This window comes from Phascolarctos cinereus, unplaced genomic scaffold, assembly GCF_003287225.1.
Source record: "Phascolarctos cinereus isolate Bilbo 61053 unplaced genomic scaffold, phaCin_HiC Scaffold_4;HRSCAF=312, whole genome shotgun sequence".
Classification (NCBI taxonomy): domain Eukaryota; kingdom Metazoa; phylum Chordata; class Mammalia; order Diprotodontia; family Phascolarctidae; genus Phascolarctos; species Phascolarctos cinereus.
The window spans coordinates 221,274,591-221,296,934 of NW_027555847.1; the positions used below are offsets into that span (position 1 = coordinate 221,274,591).

The 22,344-nt window shown below is 42.9% G+C and overlaps 1 protein-coding gene across 2 annotated transcripts in view; it reads right to left on the reverse strand.

Moving 5' to 3' along the window:
* The window catches only part of TTYH3 (tweety family member 3), a 241,389-nt gene that overhangs the window by 68,589 nt on the left and 150,456 nt on the right, over positions 1 to 22,344 (reverse strand). For both annotated transcript variants that reach the window (XM_078152926.1, XM_020975229.2), the window contains exons 8-12: positions 12,411 to 12,466; positions 10,155 to 10,247; positions 9,634 to 9,726; positions 6,037 to 6,173; positions 1,437 to 1,613 (exon numbers count right to left, since the gene is read on the reverse strand). In XM_078152926.1, coding sequence (XP_078009052.1) covers positions 1,437 to 1,613; positions 6,037 to 6,173; positions 9,634 to 9,726; positions 10,155 to 10,247; positions 12,411 to 12,466 — 556 coding nt within the window. The remainder of the gene's footprint in view (positions 1 to 1,436; positions 1,614 to 6,036; positions 6,174 to 9,633; positions 9,727 to 10,154; positions 10,248 to 12,410; positions 12,467 to 22,344) is intronic.

Sequence of the window (22,344 nt, forward strand, 5' to 3'; positions counted from 1 at the left end):
CAATGTTGCAGCATTCATTTTGGATTGTTCGGTGGAGGTTGTTTTTGCCACCTGGGCTGCTGGAATGATTGTGTATATAGTTTTCTTGTCCCTGCTTAGCTCATTAGGTATTTTGTCAAGGTTTTCAATCATGGATTTGGAACAAATGGACACCTGTGCTCTCCAAATTGGGGGAAGGGTTCGGGGAGGAGAGAGGGAGGCAGGTCCTGTCCCTGCCCAATTGAGCCTCCAGTGATGACCAGACTCTCAGCACAATCCTATTCCCTCACCAGCCTCTAACAACAAAAACCCTCACTGGTACAGCAATTTACAGTTGATGCTGTGTTTTCTTTTACCTATGAGACAGGCAGCTTATGCATTATTATCCCATTTAAATAGGAAGAAATTGGGGTTCAGAGGGTTTGTTGACTTAATGATGGTCCCACAGCTAGCAAGAGGGAGAGCCTGCATTCAGATCTACATCTTTGGGGTCCAAATCTTAAGATCTCTCTCTCTCTCTCTCTCTCCCTCTATTCTTCCCCCTCCCTCCCTCTCTCTCCCTCCTTCTCTTCTCTCCCTCTCTCTCCTTCCCTCCTTCTCTCTTCTCTCTTCCTCCCTCTCCTCTCCTTCTCCTTTCCTCTTTTCTTTTGCTCTCCTTCCCCCCCCCCTTCTTCCATCCCTTTTATTGATAGCATTTGTTTTTGGTTTTTTTGGTGAAGCAATTGGGGTTAAGAGACTTGCCCAGAGTCACACAGCTTAGTGAGTGTTATGTGTCTGAGGCCAGATTTGAACTCAGGTCCTCCTGACTCCAGGGCCAGTGCTCTATTCACTGTGCCACCTAGCTGCCCTGATAGCCATTTGTTTTAACATCACCTTCAATTCCCAATACATCCCTCTCTTATCATTTTTTAAGCACACTGCTTGTTAAAGCTAGAAGGGACTTCAGGAATCATTTAATCCTTCCCTTCACATAGTACAGGTGAGTCAGAAACAGAACCAGGTCTTTGGACTCAATATTCAGCTCTTTCGAGGTCCCATTTCAATGTACGTTCAAAGGGTAACGAGGCACACCATCCATGACATTAAGAGGCAGCTAGGTGGTACAATGATAGAGTGTTAGACTCAGAGTCAGGAAGACTTGTGTTCAAATCCTAACTCAAATATTTTACTAGCTGTCTGACTCCAGGCAAGCTACTTAATTCTTTTAGCCTCAGTTTCTTCCTTTGCAAAATCGAACAATAATAGCACCTCCCTCAGAGAACCATTTGGAATAAGGACATATGAGGATGAGGAAAATAATACATCCAGCCCTCTGCAAACCTGAAAGAACTATCTAAATGTTAGGCGCTGAGTCCAGAGTTAGAGGGAGGGAGGATTGTTGGCTCAGAGGACTACGCTGCCTCACACCGCAAACTCTGGCTGTGGGGGGTGGGGAGTGCTCGGCCCCATCAACTCACATGTACTCCGTGACAGGGGCATTGCTGACAGTGTGCGCCGCTGCAGGGATGCTGGTCTCACTACCGTAGCTGCTCCCACAGCTGTACAGGCTGGGCATGTGCACTCGATAGAGGTTGTCGTGGGTCTGCCTGGTTCCTGGAGCTGCAGACTCTTCCTCCCCATCGTCATCGGCAGCCCTAGATGAGCAAGATGGCATCAGTAAAGTGAGTGAGGAGATGGGTGGTCAGAAGGGAAAAGGCCTGACAGCAGACAAAAGACTGGAACTGTAAGGCCTGGCTCTTGTTTTCCTAGGAGGCATCAACCGGTCAATGAAAAAAACATTGACTAAGCATCTACAGGCACCATGCTAGGCAACAGAGATAGAAAGGTAGTCCCCCTCTTCAAGAAACTTACATTCTATTGGGAGACACAACATGTATACCTAGGAGCACATGTATTCAAGATATATTCAAGATAAATACAAAATAAATACAAATAAATTCAAGGTAATTATATTATTTCATGTTTGAAAGTCCACTTTCTCAATTTATGAATAAAAACACTTTAGAGCAGGTGTCAAATTCCTGCTTCTTTCTTGTCTTCCTATGCTTCACTCCTCTCCACACCCTGCACAATTCAGTCAAACTGGCCTCCCTGCACATAACATTCTCTCTCCTGACTCTATATGTTTTAACTGATTGTCCCCCAGACCTGGAACACTCCCCTTCCTCATCTCCACCACCTCATCTCCTTCCTTCCTTCAATACTCAGCTCGATTTCTGCCTTCTGCAGGAAGCCTTTCCTGCTCTGCCTCCCACAGTGCTAATGCCTTCCCTCTGAGATGACCTCCGATTTACTCTGCATGTACCGCGCATGCACATGGTACACTGGCACGTTGTATCCCTCCTTTGGATGTGTGGGCAGGGACTGCTTTTGTTTAGCACAGTGCCTCAAACATAGCAAGCACAGGCTGCCTGGCAAACTTTCTCATGAGCTCCTTCTCCATTGGATTTGCCCCTGACTGGGTACTCTTCCCATGTCTCTTTCCATCCAACATAAAACCAAGAAAACTCAGACACTTGGAGCCGATCAGAGGGCCGGAGAGAGCCTGCTAGGAGAGCCGTTTCTTTTATCCATGTACAGCTCTGATCAGATAACAGGAGCTTATCTGGAGCCTTACGCCCATCCACTCAATCCCTTTCTTTCCCCTTGACAACAAGAGCCTTTCATCTTCCTTGTGTGTTTTTAAAAAACCTGTATGACAAAAATGCTTATCCCAACCTTGCCTAGGAGTGGGGCAGTCATCACAAAGGCAGCAGAGCAAACCAACAAGTCCCATGGGGCTCTGATCATTTCTGCTCCCCCCCATATTCAGACAGTAAAAAGGTCAGGTCATCCCTCGGTCTCTCCAGGGTCAGCCTCATATTTTGACCAAGGCCATCTGTCCCAGACTCAGCGTGTTATAGAAAACATACTAGATATGCAGTCAGGGACCCTGGCTTCCAGTACCGACTCTTACTAACTGGCTCTGTGACCACGAAACAACTTCCTTAGTCTCAGTACTCAGTACCACCTGCCTGGCCTGCCCTATGGGTTGTTATGAGGATCAAATGAGATAATCAAACTATAAGCACTTATTCAGCACCTACTATGGACCAGATACCTTGCTAGGCTGTGGTAATACAAAAGGCAAGTCCTTACTCTTATGGAGCTTCCATTCTATCAGGGGGAAACAACACATGCACAAGTAATCGTGGCAGATACAAATATCTAATCCATCAATCTATCTACCTATCCATCTATCTATCTATTCAACATGTCCAAAATAGAGCTTATTATCTAAGTGGCACAGTGGACAGAATGCAGGACCTAGAGTCAGGAAGACCTGAAATCAAATCCCAGCTCAGACACTTACTACCTGTATTACCCTGGGCAAGTCACTTAACTTTTGTTTGCCTTGTGTGTAAAATGGGGACAATAACAGCACCTACCTTGAAGGGTTATTGTGAGGCTCAAATGAGATATTAATTATAAAGCACTTAGCACAGTGACTGGCACATAGCAAGTGCTATATAAATGCTAACTATCATTAATATTATTATTTTTCCCAAAGTCCAATACAAGGTAATTTTTTGGGGAGGGATATACATATATCTGGGGAAAGTAGAAAAAACCTCACATAGGAGGTGACATATGAACTGATGTTTGAAGGAAAGTGAAGATTCTGAGTTTGAGGTGAGACATGTGTAATCTCCATCAAATTGCTTGCTTTCTCAATAAGAGGGGGAGGGGACAGAGGGAAGGAGAGAATTTGGGACTCAAAATTTTTAAAAAAACAAATGTTAAAAATGGGTTTTACATGTAGTTAGGGGGATAAAATTTTAAATTAAAAAAGAAAAGAAAAAGAGGTTGAGGTGAGAAGGGGAGGCATTCCAGGCAGCCTAGGCAAAGGAATGGGAGAGGGAATGTCATACATGAAAGATAGCAAGAAGGTTGGGCAATTGGGAGGGAAAAGGGGGTCATTTACAATAAACCTGAAAAAGTAGGTTGGAGCCAATTTGCAGAGGGCTTTAAATGCCAGAGTTACTGGAATTAATTGAGCAGCAGTCAATAACGTGGTCAGATAATGTGCTTTAAGAATATCACTTTGGGGGGCAGCTAGGTGGCGCAGTGGATAGAGCACCAGCCCTGAAGACAGGAGGACCTGAGTTCAAATCCAGCCTCAGACACATAACACTTTCTAGCTGTGTGACCCTGGGCAAGTCACTTAACCCCAACTGCCTAAAAAAAAATTTAAAAAAAAAAAAGAATATCACTTTGGCCACTGTTGAAGAGATGAACTAGGGAGGCAAGATGAACACATGAGGCAAGGAGCCCAATTAGGAAGATACTGCAATAGTTCAGAAAGAAGGTTACGAGGGCCTCAACTAGCGTGGGAGCTGCATGAGTGCAGAGGAGATGGATGTGAGATGTTGTCAAGGAAGAATCAACCAGCTTCAGTAAATAACTGGACATGTGAAATGAAAGAGGGTAGGGCTGATGGGAAGGTACCCCTGACAGAGAGAAGTTTGGTACAGGGGAAGGTTGGGGTAAAAGATCAGTTCCATCAGTCCAAGATGCCAACAGGGCATCCAATTTGAAATATAAAAATTCTTCGAATGCTAAAGAGTGCAATACAAATGTACGGAATTACTACTACTTTTTTCATTAACAGTTAAGACTTGATATTTTCCCATGGTATATTCCATTTAGGCAGCAGGTGGCAGGCAAGATCCTGCAATGTCAGGTTAATACGTTAGTAACTGGGCTCCCAGATGAAATCTTTGAATCTTAAAGAGTTTGAAAGGGTTTTAATTTAATTAATTTAATGGTTTAAAAGTGATTTAATTGTTGTAGGGAAACTCTCTCTATTGATGCAATTTGGTACTATCTCTTCAACTTATAGTCTGGCTGGAGGATTGAGAAGTAACGTAATTAGTCCAGGGTAACAGTCAGCAGGTTCCAGAGGTGAGATTTGAACCCAGATCTTACAGCTAGTGAGACCAGGTCTCTATTCCACTATGTCACCATAAAAAGCAATTTAGATCCCTTGCTGGATGCATGACTCTTCTATATAATATCCTTAGATGACGAAATCATAGTTTGAACATCCGGGGTGTCAGGGAGTTCACTTCCTATTGAAGCAATTCATTCCATTTTTGGGCAATTTTCTAAAATTTAAATGTCTTCCTTATATTGAGCACAAATCTATTCCCCACTCGGCCTTCAACTCATCTGTCCTATTTCTGTCCAGGGGGATAAATCAAAATAAGCCTAATTCCCTCTCCCATATAAGCAAGACTTTGAATATCTGAAGACAGAAATAGCCTTCTCACCATTAGTTCCTTTAAATTAATTCTCATACAACTAAGGCTGAACTAACTTCCCATTTTCCTCTTCTCTGAATAGGAACAAACAGGAAGCTTCCTCATTCTCCTCTCATACTCACCCCACCCAATTCTATTTGCTTCTGAGGCGGCCAGTATCTCTTCCTATGGTATGGTGACTCAGGGTTGTCTCCACTTTCTAGTTCTCAACTCCTTCTCTAACTAGATTTGTCTTTTTAAAATCTGAGGGTATATTTGTTAATATCTGTTCTGGGTATAGCTTGCTAGGTTCATCTCTGAGTCCTATAGATTAGTGTAACTGCTCAGGGCCCTAGAGGATATCTACAGCCTAACTCAGTCACTCAATAAACATTGAATACTAAAGGGATTCTATTTAATTAAACCCTAAAGGGATCCTAATTAAGTACCTACTACATGCCAGGCATTGTGCTAAATGTTGGGATATAAAGATATATATGGGGATATAAAAAAAGGCAAAAGACAGTCCCTGCCTTCAAGGAGTTCACAGTCTAATGGGGGGTGGGGGTGGGGAAAGACAACATGAAAATCAAACATAAGTATGTGCAAACAAGCTGTTTATAAGATAAGCAGAGAATAAATCAACAGGGAAGGCACTAGAATTAAGAGGGTTGGGAGGGCTTTCTGTAGAAGGCTGGATTTTACCTCCAAATAATACAAGTGCCCATCCCTCTTTACAGTCCTTCCCCTGTGTTATAGGTCTCCCCTCTCTTACCTTTTCTGCTGCCAGGTATGAGGAACGCTGCACACGATAGAGCTGAACATGAGGGCCGTGACGAAAGAGAAAAGCACCAGGTAGATGAGACCCTCTACTCCATCGTAGCAGAAGCCAGTTAGAGCCTGGACATAATCCTAAAGGAGGACAGGACCAAAAGAACTCTTAGTTCAGCCAAACCACCTTTTCTCTAAAACCAATGGCTAAGACCCAAGTTGGTCTATGGACTCTCTTGACATTTCTCTGTTTCTTAGTCTTGTGTGGCTAATCTTGTCCAGAATCACTTTCAAGGTCATATTTGTTATTGTTATTGTCCAGTCATTCAACCATATCCGACTCTTCATGACCCCACGACCATGGGGTTTTCTTGGCAAAGATACTGGAGTGGTTTTCCATTTCCTTCGCCAGTGGATTATGGCAAACAGAGGTTAAGTGACTTGCCCAGGGTCACACAGCTAGACAGATCTGAACTCAGATTTTATTAACTCCAGGCCCTGCACTCTATCCACTGAGCCACCCAGCTTCCTCCTTCAAAGCCACATGGGTTGCATTGAATTCACTGCTTTTGAGTGGTACTCTTGGTAGCTGTGACTCTGAGCAAGGCCAACCAAGTCATGGTGACAGTTTGGTGGCCACAGTCTAGAGACTGTGGAGAAAGGCATTTCTGACAGAGAACAAGAGCAGGAAATCAACCTCTCTTGCATTGGAGTAATAACAAAGTGTTGGATTTGGAGTCAAAGAATGCAGATTACAAACCCCAGTTCTGCCACTAAACTACTTGTTTGACCTTGGGCCTCTCTCTGGGCTTCAGTTTCCTACTCTGTAAAAATGGGATAGCTAGGTGGCCCGATAGACACAGTGCTGGGTTTGGAATCAGGAAGACTCATTTTCATGAATTCAAATCCAGGTTTAGATACTTACTAGATGTGTGACCCTGGGCAAGTCACTTAATCCTGTTTGCCTCAGTTTCCTTATCTACAAAATGAGCTGGACAAGGAAATGGCAAATCACTTCAGTATCTTTGACAAGAAAATCCCAAAATGGGGTCACATAGAGTCAGACACAGGTGAAACGATTGAACAACAAAAATTAAGAAGTTGGATTGGACTAGGTGAACTTTAGGGTCCCTTCTAGCTCTGACATCCTGTGATCTTGTGGGCTCCTCTTCAACAGCCCACAGCGCAAGATCTAAGCATGCTCAGATGCAACATGCATGTGGCATGAGCCTGTTATTTTAACCACGGCTTTGGGGGAACCCAATTCAGAGCTGGATCAGAAATCTTCACCTTCTAAAAACATAACAGCAGAGAGTTTTTCTAGGACTCTGCTCATGTTATTTCTCTTGACTGAGTTGTCTTTCTCTTTTCATTGGTTATTAAAAGTCTATCCATATGGGTGGCTAGATGGCACAGTGGATAGAGGGCAGGGCCTGGAGTCAGGAAGATCCAAGTTCAAATCCAACCTCAGACACTTACTAGCTGTGTGACCCTGGGCAGGTCACTGATCCCTGTTTGCCTCAGTTTCTCTCATCTGTAAAATGAGCTGGAGAAGGAAATGGTAAACCATTCCAGCATCTTTGCCAAGAAAAACCCAAATGGGGTCATGAAGAGTCAGAATTGACTGAAAACAAATGAAAACAACATCCATACTGTATAGGCCGGGCTAAATCCCGCCTTCTCATGAAACCATCCCTGCCTAGTCCAGCTCATAGGGTTCTCAAAGTAGCTCAGAATCAGAAGGGATCTCATAGGTAAAAAAAAAATATTAGACTTGGAGTCAAGTGATCTGGGTTTGAAACTCAGACACTTACTAGTTGTCTGATCCTGGCCAAGTCACAACCTCTTAGATCCTCACTTTCCTTATCTGTAAAAGGAGGTAATATACTACCAGCCTCTATAAATCTTCAAGTGCTAAATAAATAGGTTTAGTTTTTTATTTGGACTGGACCTGTGAATTAATTGGTACAGGAAACTCCAATAAGGAAACTCTACCTAGGCAGATCAACACCTGCTCTGAATATTATAATCTTAGTTGCCTGGGGCAGTAAGAGATAAAATGACCTGCCCACAGTCACACAGCTTGTATGTGTCAGAGGCAAGAATTGAAGTCAGGTCTTCTGGACTTCAAGGCTGGCTCTCCATCTACTATGCCACAAACACCACTTCAAATGTGAATTATCATTATCATCACCATGTAGTTGGACCAAAAATCATTTCTACATCATGCCCAAAATGGTCATTGAGCCCATGCCTGAAGGCCTCTATGACAAGGAATTCTCCTGAGTACCTCCTGAGACAGCCATCCCACTTCCAGGCAACTATTAGAGGCATTCAGACAGCCGTGTCTGCTGAATTTTCATGGTACTTACAGTCTGAACTACAAATCTAACAGCAAGGGGTTTGAAAAGGATGAGGGAGAGAGATGACTGCCTGCCTGTGTATATCCTTCAAGTATATTCTTATCATAGAGAGGGATGACAAGAAGGAAGAAAGATTGCAATTGAGACACCCAGAAGTTCACAGGAAACAAAATCCAAGAAAGAATCCAGGAGTAAAAGCTACAGCTACAAACATTCATACAGAATGCTCAAAGTTGGGTTGCTGGGTGGCACAGTGCATAGCACACCTGGCCTGGAGTAAGGAAGACTCATCTTCATGAGTTCAAATCCAGCCTGACAGTTACTAGCTGTCTGCTGTCTAGCTGCTTCATGTTATCGACTAGCAAAGGTCATTTTCCTCTTTCAACTTCAGATTCATCATTTGCAAAATCGGACTAAAACAACCACTAACCCCAGAGGAACTCTGGGTAGTGAGTAGTGAGACTCTAATGAGACAAGAGATGTGAATATACTTTTCAAAGTATAAAGCATTACATTAATGTAATATTTGTTGTTGAAAATAACAATACTATAATAATATTATTTTATAAAATAGGATACTGGATAAAGTAGCAGACCAGAAATGCAGAGGACGTAATTCTAGTCCTAACTTTGCCACTAGAATGGTCTGTATATAGTCCCTTCTTTGGGTCTCAGTTTCCCCACGTGTAAAATGAGGAGGCTGCAGGCCATAGCTTGCTCACCCTTGATCTAGATGGTTTCCAGGGTTCATTTTAGTTTTAAGGTTCTTTAATTAAAGAATCCCATGATTCCAGACCCCAAACAAATACTAGCCAGGTCTTTGGCTAGCCATTTTTTTTTTAAGGCCATTGGGGTTAAGCAACTTGCCAAGTGTTTGGTCTGAGGTCAAATTTGAATTCAGGTCCTCCCGACTTCAGGGCCAGTGCTCTATTCACTGCACCACCTAGCTGCCCCCTCGGCTAGCCATTCTTAAGCCTATATAGCAGGTTTATGTTCCGGAACCTTCTGACCATTTAGTCTTCCCTCTTCCCACCTCCGGTACTTACTGCCACTCCTACCCCTAAATCTTTGGGGCTTAAGATGTACAAAATGCTTTCAAATGAACCACCAAGGGCCCTATATATTCTGGATGACTTTGGGTCTTGTTTCACCAGCCACACGCTCTTCACAGCTCCCCTACACGTAACCCCCAGGCTCCAAGCAGAGGCTGCTAAGAGTCTTCCTTAATGGGCACTCACCAGATGCAGACTGCGGCAATCCACCAGGGCGGTCAAATGCTGTAGATTGATCTCTGTGGAATTCAGAACTTCCTGGATGCGTATCAGATAATCCTGGAAATAACAAGGCAAGAAAAATAAAACACGACCACTTTTAGACCTAAAAGGGTATGTATACTCTGAGTCTACTGTCGATAGGTTATGGGACGGGAATGACTTCCTCCCCCTCCCACCAGTGGTGGGGATGGGTTATAATTAATCCATCCATACCCTCTCACTCAGACTTCTTCAAGGTCAGTGAAGATGTGAGCTAAGACAAGGAAGGAAGCTGATGGCCAAAGAACAGAATGACATTAACTAGCTCAACCCTCAGGGATGGAACTCCTAACTACGGCCTCATCAGCCTTGTGCTCTGACTGCTTAAGAAACTAAATGCCAAAAAGTGACAGTTAAAAACAGAGTGGAGGTTTGGAGAGGGAGTTTACCCCCTGCCTAGGAGCAAAGGGTTTTAAGAAACTACGGCACCCTTTCCCCATTCTTACCTTGGAGGTGGGGTACTCTCTAAGCGCAGACCTCAAGAGCTCCAGAACCTCATCTTGCATTTCCACCAGGGCTTTGTGACTCCCAGACAGCTTCTGTTCAACACAAATGTGGCCAGCTCAGTCCCCAGAGGGAGATGGGGCCGAACCATCCCTAACCCATCCCCTACTGCCTCCCCATGCCCACAAAGGGAAGGAGAAACCTCTTCACGGTCAATGCCCAGAGTCACTTAGCACTTACCCTGAATCTGCTCACATCCTGTACCCTGGGACTGCATCTCCCAAAACCTCCCTCAAAGGAGGATTCGAAGATGTGCTGTTGTAGTGTACCCCTGCCTAGCTAACGGGTTTGCCACTAAAGCCCCCTCAGTCTTTCCCTGCCCTTCTTGAACTTAACTGGTTGCCAACTGATCACTTTTCAGAAAGAAACAAAGGCAGTGGAAAGAACACAGAACTGGAAGTCAGCTACTCTGCCACTTTAACAACAACAACAATATTGATAGATAGCTATGTGGTGTAGTGGATAAAGCATGGAGCCTGAAATCAGGAAGACCTGAGTTCAAATGTGACCTTAGCCCTTCACTAGCTAAGTGACCCTGGGCAAGTCACTTAACCTCTGTTTGCCTCGATTTCTTTATCTGTAAAATGGGGACAGTAATAGCACCCATCTTGAAGGGTTGTTGTAAGGATCCAATGAGATACTATTTATATAGTACTTAGCACAGTGCACGGCACATAGTAGCTACGATATAAATGCTAGCTATAATAACAATGATGATGATAATGATGATGACTAGCGCAGGGCTCGAGGTTTGCAAAGTGCCCTATGTGTTATTTCATTGGATCTTTACAACAGCCCTAAGAGGTGAGTGTTATTATTATCATCATTTTACAGATGAGAAAATTGAGGCAGGCAGAAGTTAAATGATTTGTCCAGGGCTGCCTACAGCTAAATAAATGCCTGAGGTGGGATTTGAACTCAGGTCATCCTGAATCCAGGTTGAGCACACTTACAGCATCACCTAGCGGTCTACAAGTCATCTAACCTTTCTGAGACTTTTCATCTGTAAAATGGGTATAACGCCACCTACCCTGTCTAACCTTATGGATTGACATAACCAAACATTGTAAGGAAAAAAGTAAAGTAAAAAAAAGAACTGTAGTTGGTAATTATTATTACCACCAGGAATATTAGATTCCTTCTCGTTCTCCATTCCCTTTTCCCACTTGGTGGTTTCCCTTCTTATTTTAAGTGTGTTGATTTTGCTTCTACAAAAGCTTTAAAAATTTATGTAATCAAAATTGTCCATTTTCCTTTATGATCATCTGTACCTGTTGTTTAGTTAAGAATTCTCCCTCTATCCATAGTGGTGAAAGGTACTGCCTTCCCTCTCCTCCAATTTATGATCCAACTTTTTATATTTGGTTCATTTATGGAGTATTTGTGGCACACTGTGTAATAGATCAAGCCTAATATCTGCTTTATGGCTTCACGATTTTACCGGCAGTTTTCTGTTGAATAGGGAGGCCTTACTCCAGTAACTGGTATCCCCTGGCTTTTCAAATACGTTTGATTATGTCCCCTCCATTTCCCTTTCACTACTGCCCACCACTCAGACCTATCCATGGACAGTACTCAACTTTCCCCAGGGAATTTGCTCCTGCAGGTGATCAGCAATTCCTTTTCTCACAGGCGCTCAACCCCAGCGTGCCACTGGGCTCACAGCAAGTTTGTGAGAATCAACTCAAGCCTGCAGCAATCTCATTAGTTTTCTCACTGGTACCCAGGAGCCAGGGCTCCCTCCAGACTTCAAAAGGATAAAACATGAGACAATGATCATCATAAGAGATGGAACGGCCATTTCTGGGGAAAGGCTGGAGCAGCCTAGAGGAATCAAGCTAGGATTTAGTAGGAGGGAAGATTCCTTTAGGGAGAAGCTGGCTTGTCCCCAAGGTTCCCCTCAGGTTTGCCTTCCCTGGACAGCACAGTGACCCCCCGATACCTTCTGGGGCTCTGCTGTTCATCAGAAGCACAATCATGGTTCTGAAGTCTAAGAGCCTCATGTTCAAATGGGTTTGGGGGGGCAGGACTAAGCTATTCCTATTCTTTATAGGAATCAGAACAAGACAGGAAGAACGTTTTGTTCTCAGACAGGCTGGAGATCAGATGGAAAACCCCAAAGCTCTCCCTTTCCCAGGACGCTATGGTTTTGGTGTATAAGAAAGTAAATCGGGCCTCATGGCCAGTGAACTACTCACCTGCTGAAAGGGGTTTATGTATCCAGCAGAACAGTCCAAGTAATAGTGAAGGATTTCTGGGAATAGAAAGAAGAGACTTCTGAATGCAGCTGTCACTGCCAATGGATAGCCATTGATTACCCTTAAGGAGGTAGGCATTAGGCAGGCCCCAGTATTTCAGGCACATAGGTGAAGTCTAGAAGGCAGCTAGGTTGCACAGTGGTTAGAGCACTGAGCCTGTAGTTAGGAAGACCTGGGTTCAAATCTAGCCTCTTACTCTAGACACTTACTGGCTGTGTGACCCTGGGTAAGTCACTGTTTGCCTCAATTCCTCAAATGTAAAGTGAGGATAATGATAGCACCCAAGTCCCAGGGTTGTTGGGAGATAATATTTGTAAAGTGCTTAACATAATGCCAAACACATAATAGGTACTTAACAAGTGCATATTTCCTTCCTTCCTAGGGAGCTGAAAGGGACCTTGAAAGCTCTTTAACCCAACCTTAATCCAATTGTTTTACAGTTGAGGAAACTGAGGCACAAGGAGGTTGTGTGCCTTGTCACCATCACACATAGTGAATCATAGATTCAGAGAAGGGACCCCAGGGGTCATCTAGTCCATTCTCATTCGCCATCCCAAAAGAAGCACACGATCTTGAGGAAGGCATTTCAGATCTCTGGGCCTCAGTTTCCTCATCTATAAAATGAAGAGGTTGGATTAGATGACCTCAGAAGTCCCTTTTAGCTCTAGAGCTATGATCATCTAACTTTTTTCTTTTTTTTTCTTTAAGCTATGATCATCTAACTTTTTTCTTTTTTTTTCTTTAAGGCAATTGGGGTTAAGTGACTTGCCCAAGGTCACACGGCTAATAAGTGTCAAGTGTTTGGTCTGAGGCCATATTTGAACTCAGGTACTCCTAACTCTAGGGCCGGTGCTCTATCCACTGCGCCACCTAGCTGCCCCCTGATCCTCTAACTTTCTGAGAAATGATCAGGGAGTTTCCCGTTATACCACGAAGCCAGAAGAAACCTTAATTTATGCTGATGCCCTTTATTTTTACATCATATTCATTCCGAAAACACTCCTCCCCACTCTCCTACTTGTTGAGCCTTATAACAAAGGCTAAAAAAAGTTCATATGCCCAAAGGGCTATAAAAATGTGCATACCCCTTGACCCAGCAATAGCACTTCTAGGGCTGTATCCCAAAGAGATCATACAAATGGGAAAAGGACCCACAAGTACAAAAATATTTATAGCAGATCTTTTCATGGTGGCAAAGAATTAGAAATTGAAGGGATGCCCATCCATTGGGGAATGGCTGAACAAGTCGTGGTATATGAATATAATGGAATACTATTGTGCTATAAGAAATGGTGAGCAGGCAGACTTCAGAAAAACCTGGAAGACTTTTTTGAACTGGTGCTGAATGAAGTGAGCAGAACCAGGAGAATATTGTACACAGCAACAGCCATGTTGTGTGATGACTGACTCTCATAAACTTGGATCTTAGCAATGCAAGGATCTAAGACAATTCCACAAGACTCATGATGGAAAACTCTATCCAGAAAAAGAACTACGGAGTCTGAATGCAGATTGAAGCATGCTATTTGATCTCTTTTTTCTTTTGTTGTTTTGTTTTGTTTCTTTTTTCTTATGGTTCCTCCCATTGGTTCTAATACTTCTTTACAACATGACTAACGTGAAAATATGTTTAATATGAATGTATATGTAGAGCCTACATCAGATTGCATACTGTGGAAGTGAATGTTGAAAACTAAAAATAAATTAATCAATTAAGCAAAAAAAAAAAAGTTCAGTAAAACAGACCAACATCTTGGAGAACACACACTATTCTACACTCACAATCCTCTACCTTTCGCACAGAAGGAAGGAGAGGGCAGAAGTTGTAACTCACTAGTTATGTGACCTTAGGCAGATCCCTTAACCTCTCTGAGTTTTACCTTCTTCATCTATAAAATAGGGACAATAATATTTCTACTATCTACCTTGTAGGGTTATTGTGAGGAAAGTGCTTTGTTAACTGTAAGGGGCCATATAAATGTAAAGTATTGTCATTTTCTTTTTCTGCAATATAGACACAGTTCAATTATCCACTTCATGGAGAGGTGACAGTGACATGGATGATCAATAGCACTGAGTGATTTTTGATAATGCTATTTGGCTTTGGAATACAATCGGTGATTTAAAAAAAAAAACTGAACTTCCTAATTATGCCTACTCACACCACCAGATGGTGTGCTGAAGCCTGCAAACATTTTGTAAGGCAGAGAAATGCCACTCTGGGATTTCACAGAAGATCCAAAGCAGTAAGCAACAGGTGGATAATGGAACATTTACTTTAAAAAGTCATTCAGTAAAATAGCCTTCATATGTTCATGGACAAAATTTGTTTTTAAAGTCTCCCTCCCTCCCCATTCACTCTGTGACTAAAAAAAAAAAAAACCAATCCTTTTGGGGACATGGGACAAGCTGGGATGTTATGCAGATACAGGACATTTTAGCAAGTTTCTAGGATTCTTGGAAGGAGGCGGCTAGGTGGCTCAGCAGATAGAGCATTGGACCAGGAGTCAAGAAGACTTGAGTTCAAATCTAGCCTCGGACACTTAACAGCTGTGTGACCCTGGGTAAGTCATTTAACCTCTGTGTGCCTTAACCTACCAGAGAAGGAAATGGCAAGCCACTCCAGTATCTTTGCCAAGAAAACCCTATAACAGGGTCACGAAGAGTCAGACAAGACTGAACCACAGCCACAAGTATTCTCAGAGAAGGAGAACGATAATCCCCCCTGCTCAGACCATGTAGGGTTAGTATGAGAGGATCAAAAGAGAAAACAGGTCTGAAAACACAAATGTGAAGTCTTAGACCACGGGGATTCTAATCTTTTTCTTAAAACATTCCTGCCCTGTAGCAGCAACCCGTCTCCTTGCCCCATGCCAAGTGTGAGAAGTCTGAGTTCTCGTGCTGACTGTGGTTTTGTGACCTTAATCTCACACATTCACATGTTTAGAGTTAGATTGGATCCTAGGGGGCATCTGGTCCAACCCCCTCCCTCATTCTGCAAAGAAATGAAGACCACGGACAGTAAAATGATTTGCCTAGGGTCACAAAGGCAGAAAGCACCAAAGGAGGGATTTCCACATTTCAAATAGATTCAATAGGGCCAGAGGATTATAGATCCACAGCTGAAAGGGCCCTGAAAAGTAATTTAATCTAACTCCCTCATTTTACAGATGAAGAAACTGAGGCAAATAAGGTTAAGTGACTTGTCCAGGGTCGCACAGCTAGGAAGTGTCTGAGGCCAGATATGAACTCAGAAAGAGGAGTCTTCCCGACTAGACTCGGCGCTCTATCCACTGAACTGCCTAGCTGCCCATTTTACACAGACACATAAATACACACCAAGTAAATGCAGTTATTTCAGAGAGGAGAGCAGTGTCAGCTGAAGGGACGATGGAATCACAAAGGCCTACTATAGGAGGTGTCACTTCTGTGGAGCCCTGAAGTGAGGGAAGGGATTCCAGAGCAGATTCCACACACGGAAGACAGCTTGTGCAAAGGCACCAAGGCCAGAAATGAGAGCGGCAAGCCCAGGGTCACCGTGGCTGGAACTGGATGCCAGACTGCTTGAGGAGCTATAACATTAAATAAGTCTGGACAGGCAGATTAGAGCCAGACTGTGAAGGGCTCTGAATGCCAAACAGCGGCACTGAGGTCAGTGCAGGAGGAGAACAGCCCAGTTACCCAGTCCTCACCAGCAGAAACTGCCATCCGTTGTTCCTCGCTCCCTGAGCCTTCTTCATTCATTCATTCATTCATTCATTCATTCATTCATTCATTCATTCATTCAGAAACACCTACTATATCCTAGGCACCGTGGACACAAGGACAAAAATGAAAGCCTTTATCTTCAAGGAACTTATATTCTACAGGGAGTGATAAGATATCTATATCTATATATGTGTATATAGATATAGATATATTCATACATATATAAGTATTTACAAGGTAAATAAAAGAAATTGGGGGATGATAGTAATAATACAAAGAAGGAAGAGGAGAAGAAGAGAAGGAAGAAAAGGAGGAGGAAGAAGATGAGGAAGAGAAGGAGGAGAAGAAGCAATAGGAAGAAGAGAAAGAGGAAGAGAAAAAGAATGAGAAGAATAGCTAACATCTATTTAGTGTTTCAAGGTGTGCAAAGCACTGTCCGCATGTTACCTCATTTGATCCCCACAACAACCTGGTGTTATTATTATCAAGTAGGTGTGGTCATTATCCTCTTAATCAGACAAGGGATCAGAAAAGCCTCAATATGCAAATGGCAGTTTCTAGGGATTCTAAGAAAGAAGTGAATAGGGAGTATATTGTAGACATTGGAGAGAGCCACACGAAGGCCTAGAGAGTGGGAACAGAATGCTCTGTGTTCACATGTCCTGTTGTATCTACTCCTCTAGACTTTATTTATTTTAAATTTTCTAATTAGTTTATTTATTTTTAGTTTTCAATATTCACCTTCATAAGATTTTTTTTTTTTGGTGAGGCAATTGGGGTTAACTGATTTGCCCAGAGTCATACTGCTAACGAGTATTATGTGTCTGAGGCCAGATTTGAACACAGGTCCTCCTGACTTCAGGCTGGTGCTCTATCCACTGCACCACCTACCCGCCCCCCATAAGATTTTGAGTTCCAAATTTTCTCCTCATCTCTCCCCTCTGCCCACCCCAAGACAGTGTGCAATTTGTTACAGGCTACACATATACATTCATATTGAACTTATTTTCACATTAGTCGTGTTATAAAGAAGAATTAGAACCAATGGGAGAAACCATGAGAAATAAGAAACAAGCAAAAAAAAAAGAGAGTGAGAGAGAGAGAGAGAGAGTGCAAACAATATGCTTTGATCTGCATTCAGACTCCATAGTTCTTTTTCTGCATATACACAGCATTTTCCTCATGAGTCCTTTGGAGTTGTCTCAGATCTTTGCATTGCTAAGAAGAGATGAGTCTATTCCTCTAGACTTTATTTTTCGTTTGTTTGTTTTTGTTTTTAGGCAATTGGGGTGAAGTGACTTGCCCAGGGTCACACAGCTAGCAAGTATCAAGTGTTTGGTCTGAGGCTGGATTTGAACTCAGGTCCTCCTGACTTCAGGGCCGGTGCTCTATCCACTGCACCACATAGCTGCCCCTCCCCTAGACTTTATTAATATAGACTGTCTACTTTGAGAATGAATGAGGAGGTGCCCTTGGGATTTGAGATGTTTTATTTTGAGCTATAATGATTTTTTTTTAAAAGTGATATGGGAAGAGTTAGGAAAGAAATGATTTGAGTTCCAACTGCTAGAATATGAAGATTCTATCTATATTAATTATAAATTTATGTTTATGGATAAGTCTATAAATTTAGGATGCTAAGATTGTTCAGTCTGCTCCATATTGGAAATAGGTGAAAGTGATTAAGTACCTAAAGATTTCTGAATGATTACTATTTTCAGTATTGCATAGCTTAAAAAGAATGAGTTGAGGGTCTGTTTTTGAATATGCTGGACGAGAGTAAAAGCATTCTAGCTATGGGAAGATTAGCAGCATGGCCCATAAAGTCAGTTGATCATCTGGCAAGCTCAAACATTTTCCTCTGCTAATTATCATGTTAATATCTGCTTGATTCCATTCAGCGTTTGAGTCATCACATGTAGAATATAATAATAATAGCAGCTAACATTTATACGATATTTTCACTTTGCAAATGCAAATATTATCTCATTTCAGGCTGACAACAACCCTGGGAGGTAGGAGCTATGATTACTTCCATTTTACAGATGATTAAACTGAGGCAGACAGAGTTAGTTAAGTGACTTGCCTAGGCACCTCTAGCTAGTATTCGAGGCCAAGCCTTTCTGACTCCAGGCCCAGCACTCTGCCAGTTGCATACTGACTTAGAAAACCTCAAATTAATATTATCAGTATTTTCTGGTATATTTATTTATTTTGTCAAACATTTCTCAATAGCAATTTAATCTTGTTCAGGCTGCACTTAGGAACATTGGGGGCCACAGGCCGAAAATTTGACACCTCTAATTTGCTGCACAACCTGGCTGCTTCTTGGTCCACTTGGCCTTGGAGAGCAGAACCAGGAGAAATGGGGGGAAACGATAAAGAAAAAGATTACCTTGTTATGATGAAAAACTTCCTAACTTTTTTTTTTTTTGTAAGGGGTATATGTATGTGGTGTGGGTGGGGGGTTGGGGGGGACATAATTTCATCCATTTCATCAGGGTGGAAACTCCCTCTAGCAGGGCAGATCCACAACTCATCTTAGAGAGCTTCCTGAAGACAGTGAGTTAAATGATTGTCCAACGTAATACAGCGAATATGACAACAGTAGGATTTGAACCAAGGTCCTTTCGACTCCAAGGCTGGGCCTTTATCCACTACACCATCCACTTCAATAGTTACAGAGAAGTAGACTTTAGCTCCTTTTCACAAAGAAAAATGTCTCAATAATTTTTATATAATTATATATAATTTATACATAATTAAATTACATAATAATAATAAACTGGTTAAAAGTAAAATGGGCCATTTTGTGAGGTAATGAGCTCCCTGTCAGTATTCAAGTGGAGGATGGGGTTTATGTACCATGTAGAAGTTGATGACCTTTGATATTCCTTCCAACTCTGAAATGCTGTGAGATACGACATTCTAGGGACGTGGAACAGCACGAATGAAGGTGGGGGTGGGGATGGAAGAGGGCAGGAGGGGGGTCAGTGACTAACCAAGTTTAGCTGGAATAGAACACAGGAAGGGGATGGCGTGAGAGAATTTGGAAACCTACATCAGAGCCTGGCAGAGCAACTCACTGGGAACATTTTGTTGTCTGAGTGAGAAGCATGAATTGAAAAGAATAATTATGAGGCTGGTGGAAAAGTCTTGATGAGAGCTGATGAGGGCCTGAACTAAATTAGCTGAAGTGAGAATGAAAGGAAGGGAACAAATCGAAAAATTTCAAAGTTGAAAGGGACCTTAGAGGGCCATTTAGCCTGATCTTTTTTTTTTGGAGGGGGGTTGGGAATTGGATCTGTGAATTCATTGGTGGAGTGAGGGGAACTCCTTCTATCACAGATCAGCACCTGTTCTGTAACAAATAAGCCTTAGCAATTTAGCTGATTCAGTCTGTTTCTGTGACTTGCCCAGGGTCACACAGCTAGACATGTCAAAAGCAGGACCTGAACCCAGGTCTTCCTGACACTGTGACTACACACCACACACATTGTTTCTCACGTTTGTTGTTGTTCAGTCATTTCAGTCCTGTCCAATCTCTGTGACCCCATTTGAGATTTTCTTGGCAAAGATACTGGAGAGGTTTGTCATTTCCTTCTCCAGCTTATTTTACAGAAGAGGAAAATGAGGCAAACAGCATTAAGTGACTTGCCCAGGTTCACATAGCTAGGAAGTGTATAAGGCCAGATTTGAACTTAGGAAGATGAGTCTTCCTCGTCTCCAGGTCAGTCACTCTATCCACTTTGCCGCTCAGCATGATGTCATAGAAGGGAGAGACCACATTTGCATTGGAGGCCAGAGTAAGCTACAAGAAAGTGGCATTTGACCTAAGTCTTGAAAGCAGTTTTCAACAAGTGATAATCATAATAAATGACATTCATACAGTGTTTTAAGGTTTGCAAAGCACTTTGTATAATGTCATGTGATCATTTCAACAATCCCAGGAAGAGGTATCATCCCTATTTGACAGATGAGGAAACTGAGGCTCAGAGTCATAGAACTAGTAAATGTCAGAAGTGAAATCTGAACTCAGGTCTTTCTACTATACCACACTGCCCCTCTCAGGGGATGGAAAGACTCGAGAGGAGAAAGGAATGTTTCAGGAATAGAGAGTTAGTGAGCAAAGGCAGAAAAGCTTGGAATGGTATGGGTACAGAGGACAGCTTGGCTAAACCCTGGAGCACATGAGAGGGCACTGTGAGAGGTAAGGTCAGAAAGGCAGACTAGAAGAGAGACTCAGAGATACCAAGCAACCTGCCCTCAGTCATAAAGCCAAACTAACTAGCTTCATCCCTGGATTCTTTGGGTCCTTGAGTTAAACTACAGCCCAGTTTGCAACCACTCCTAACTCCAAATTCCTAAAGCATCTAGTGTCTGGATCACTCCTTGGGCACTTACGATAATGCTGCCTTGTGGCACTTTGTGTATGGCTGTCTTGTACCACTATTTACCTTCTCAAGCGTGTGTCTTGTCCTCCCAAGGAGATTGTAAACTCCTCTCGAATAAAGCCTGCCTTCTTCAGTAACCCCCACAGTTCCTGGCATATCACGGGTACCCAATGACTGCTTGTCGAATGAATGAGTTTGTTGGCTCAATAATGCAGGGAATGGGCTTCCCTCCCTCTTTCCCTGGCCTCTGTGGGCTGGGCGAGAGGGAGGAGGGAGAGAGGGGGCTGCCAGCCAAAGTAGATAAAAGCCCCAGTCTCTCAGCAGTAATAACCATCATCTGTCTCCATTGTGAAATGCCTCCATCTGAAGAGTGAAAAGCACTTTAACTAAAAACACCATCCATCATTGAGAGACGGCTTCTCCCTCCCCTTCCCCCAAAGAATCTAGGAATAAGGGCAAGAGTTGTATCACCGTTACCTAAAGGAATACTCAGCAATGGACTTTGGGGACCAGTCATGCCTACCTGCCACCATCCTACCACCTTATTCCCTTAGGGGAAAAACATAGCCTCTCCATCTCTCTCCTTGGACCCTGACATTTATATTTAGGTAACCTGGCTCTGAGAGGGAGGCCATGGCACAGTGAAGAATGGGCCAGACTTCGAGTCTGGGCTTTGGAGTTAGTTACCTACTACCAGTATGACTTTGGGCAGGTCCCTTATCCTTTCTGGGCCTCAGTTTCCACATCTATAAAATGAGGAGGTTGGACTATAGCAATTAAAAACACTATGTGCTAGTTGTTAGATGACCTCTGAGGTTAATTTCAGCTTTCAATCTTAACCACAGTCTGAGTTCAAGTCTTGCCTTTGACATATACCTACTGTGTGGTCATAGGCAAGTTACTTAGCCCCCTACTGCCCCAGGCAACTCTCTGAAACCATAAGCAACAGATAGGTTGCCAAACTACACAAGCAAGGAAGTTTCCCTCAGAAAGTTCCCTGAAACTAATGAAATCACAAGTCTGAATCATACTCTCAAAAAAAAAAAAACTTGACCTTGATCCTCATGTGTTTCCTGTTTCATCCTTGGACTCTGACTTCTGCTCCTGACCTTAGCCCAGTAACACAGTTGTGTGTCCTATCCTGTTCCTTATTTTTCTGATTTCAGGCCCTGCCCACACGGGGCAGATTCTCAACTAGAATCTAAGCTTCAATGAACAGGAACCTCTAGGGACAAAGAGAGAATCAGGGGAAGCAACATGGTGTACTGGGAAGAATGCAGAGCACCTAGGTTCAAATTCCAATTCCCCATTTACTGTCTGTGTGACCTTGTCACTTAGCTTGACAGTGCTTCACGTGTAAAACAAAGGGATTGGATTAGATAGCCACTGAGGCCCCTTCCAGATCTGTGATTCCCTCATTACCTTAGACCTTGGTTCCAGAATAGCACATCTACCAAAACTGGTTAGATCACAGGATCAATACAGGACCACAAGTCTAGAATTGAAAGGAACCTGAAAGTTCATCTAATCCAGCCCTTTTTATCTTCCTGAGAGCTGGTAAGATTACAGAACTCGTTCAAGGTAGCAGAGCTATAATTTGAATTTAGCTCCTCTGATTCAAAATCCAATTTAAAAAAAACAAACTTCAACACATGGCTATCTTCAGATATGCAGGAGTAGCTGAGATCAGGAAGGGTTATATGTACCATGGTACCAACGTACCATGAAAAGCAGTTAGATGGCCCAACAGATAGAGCAGTAGGCTTGAAGTC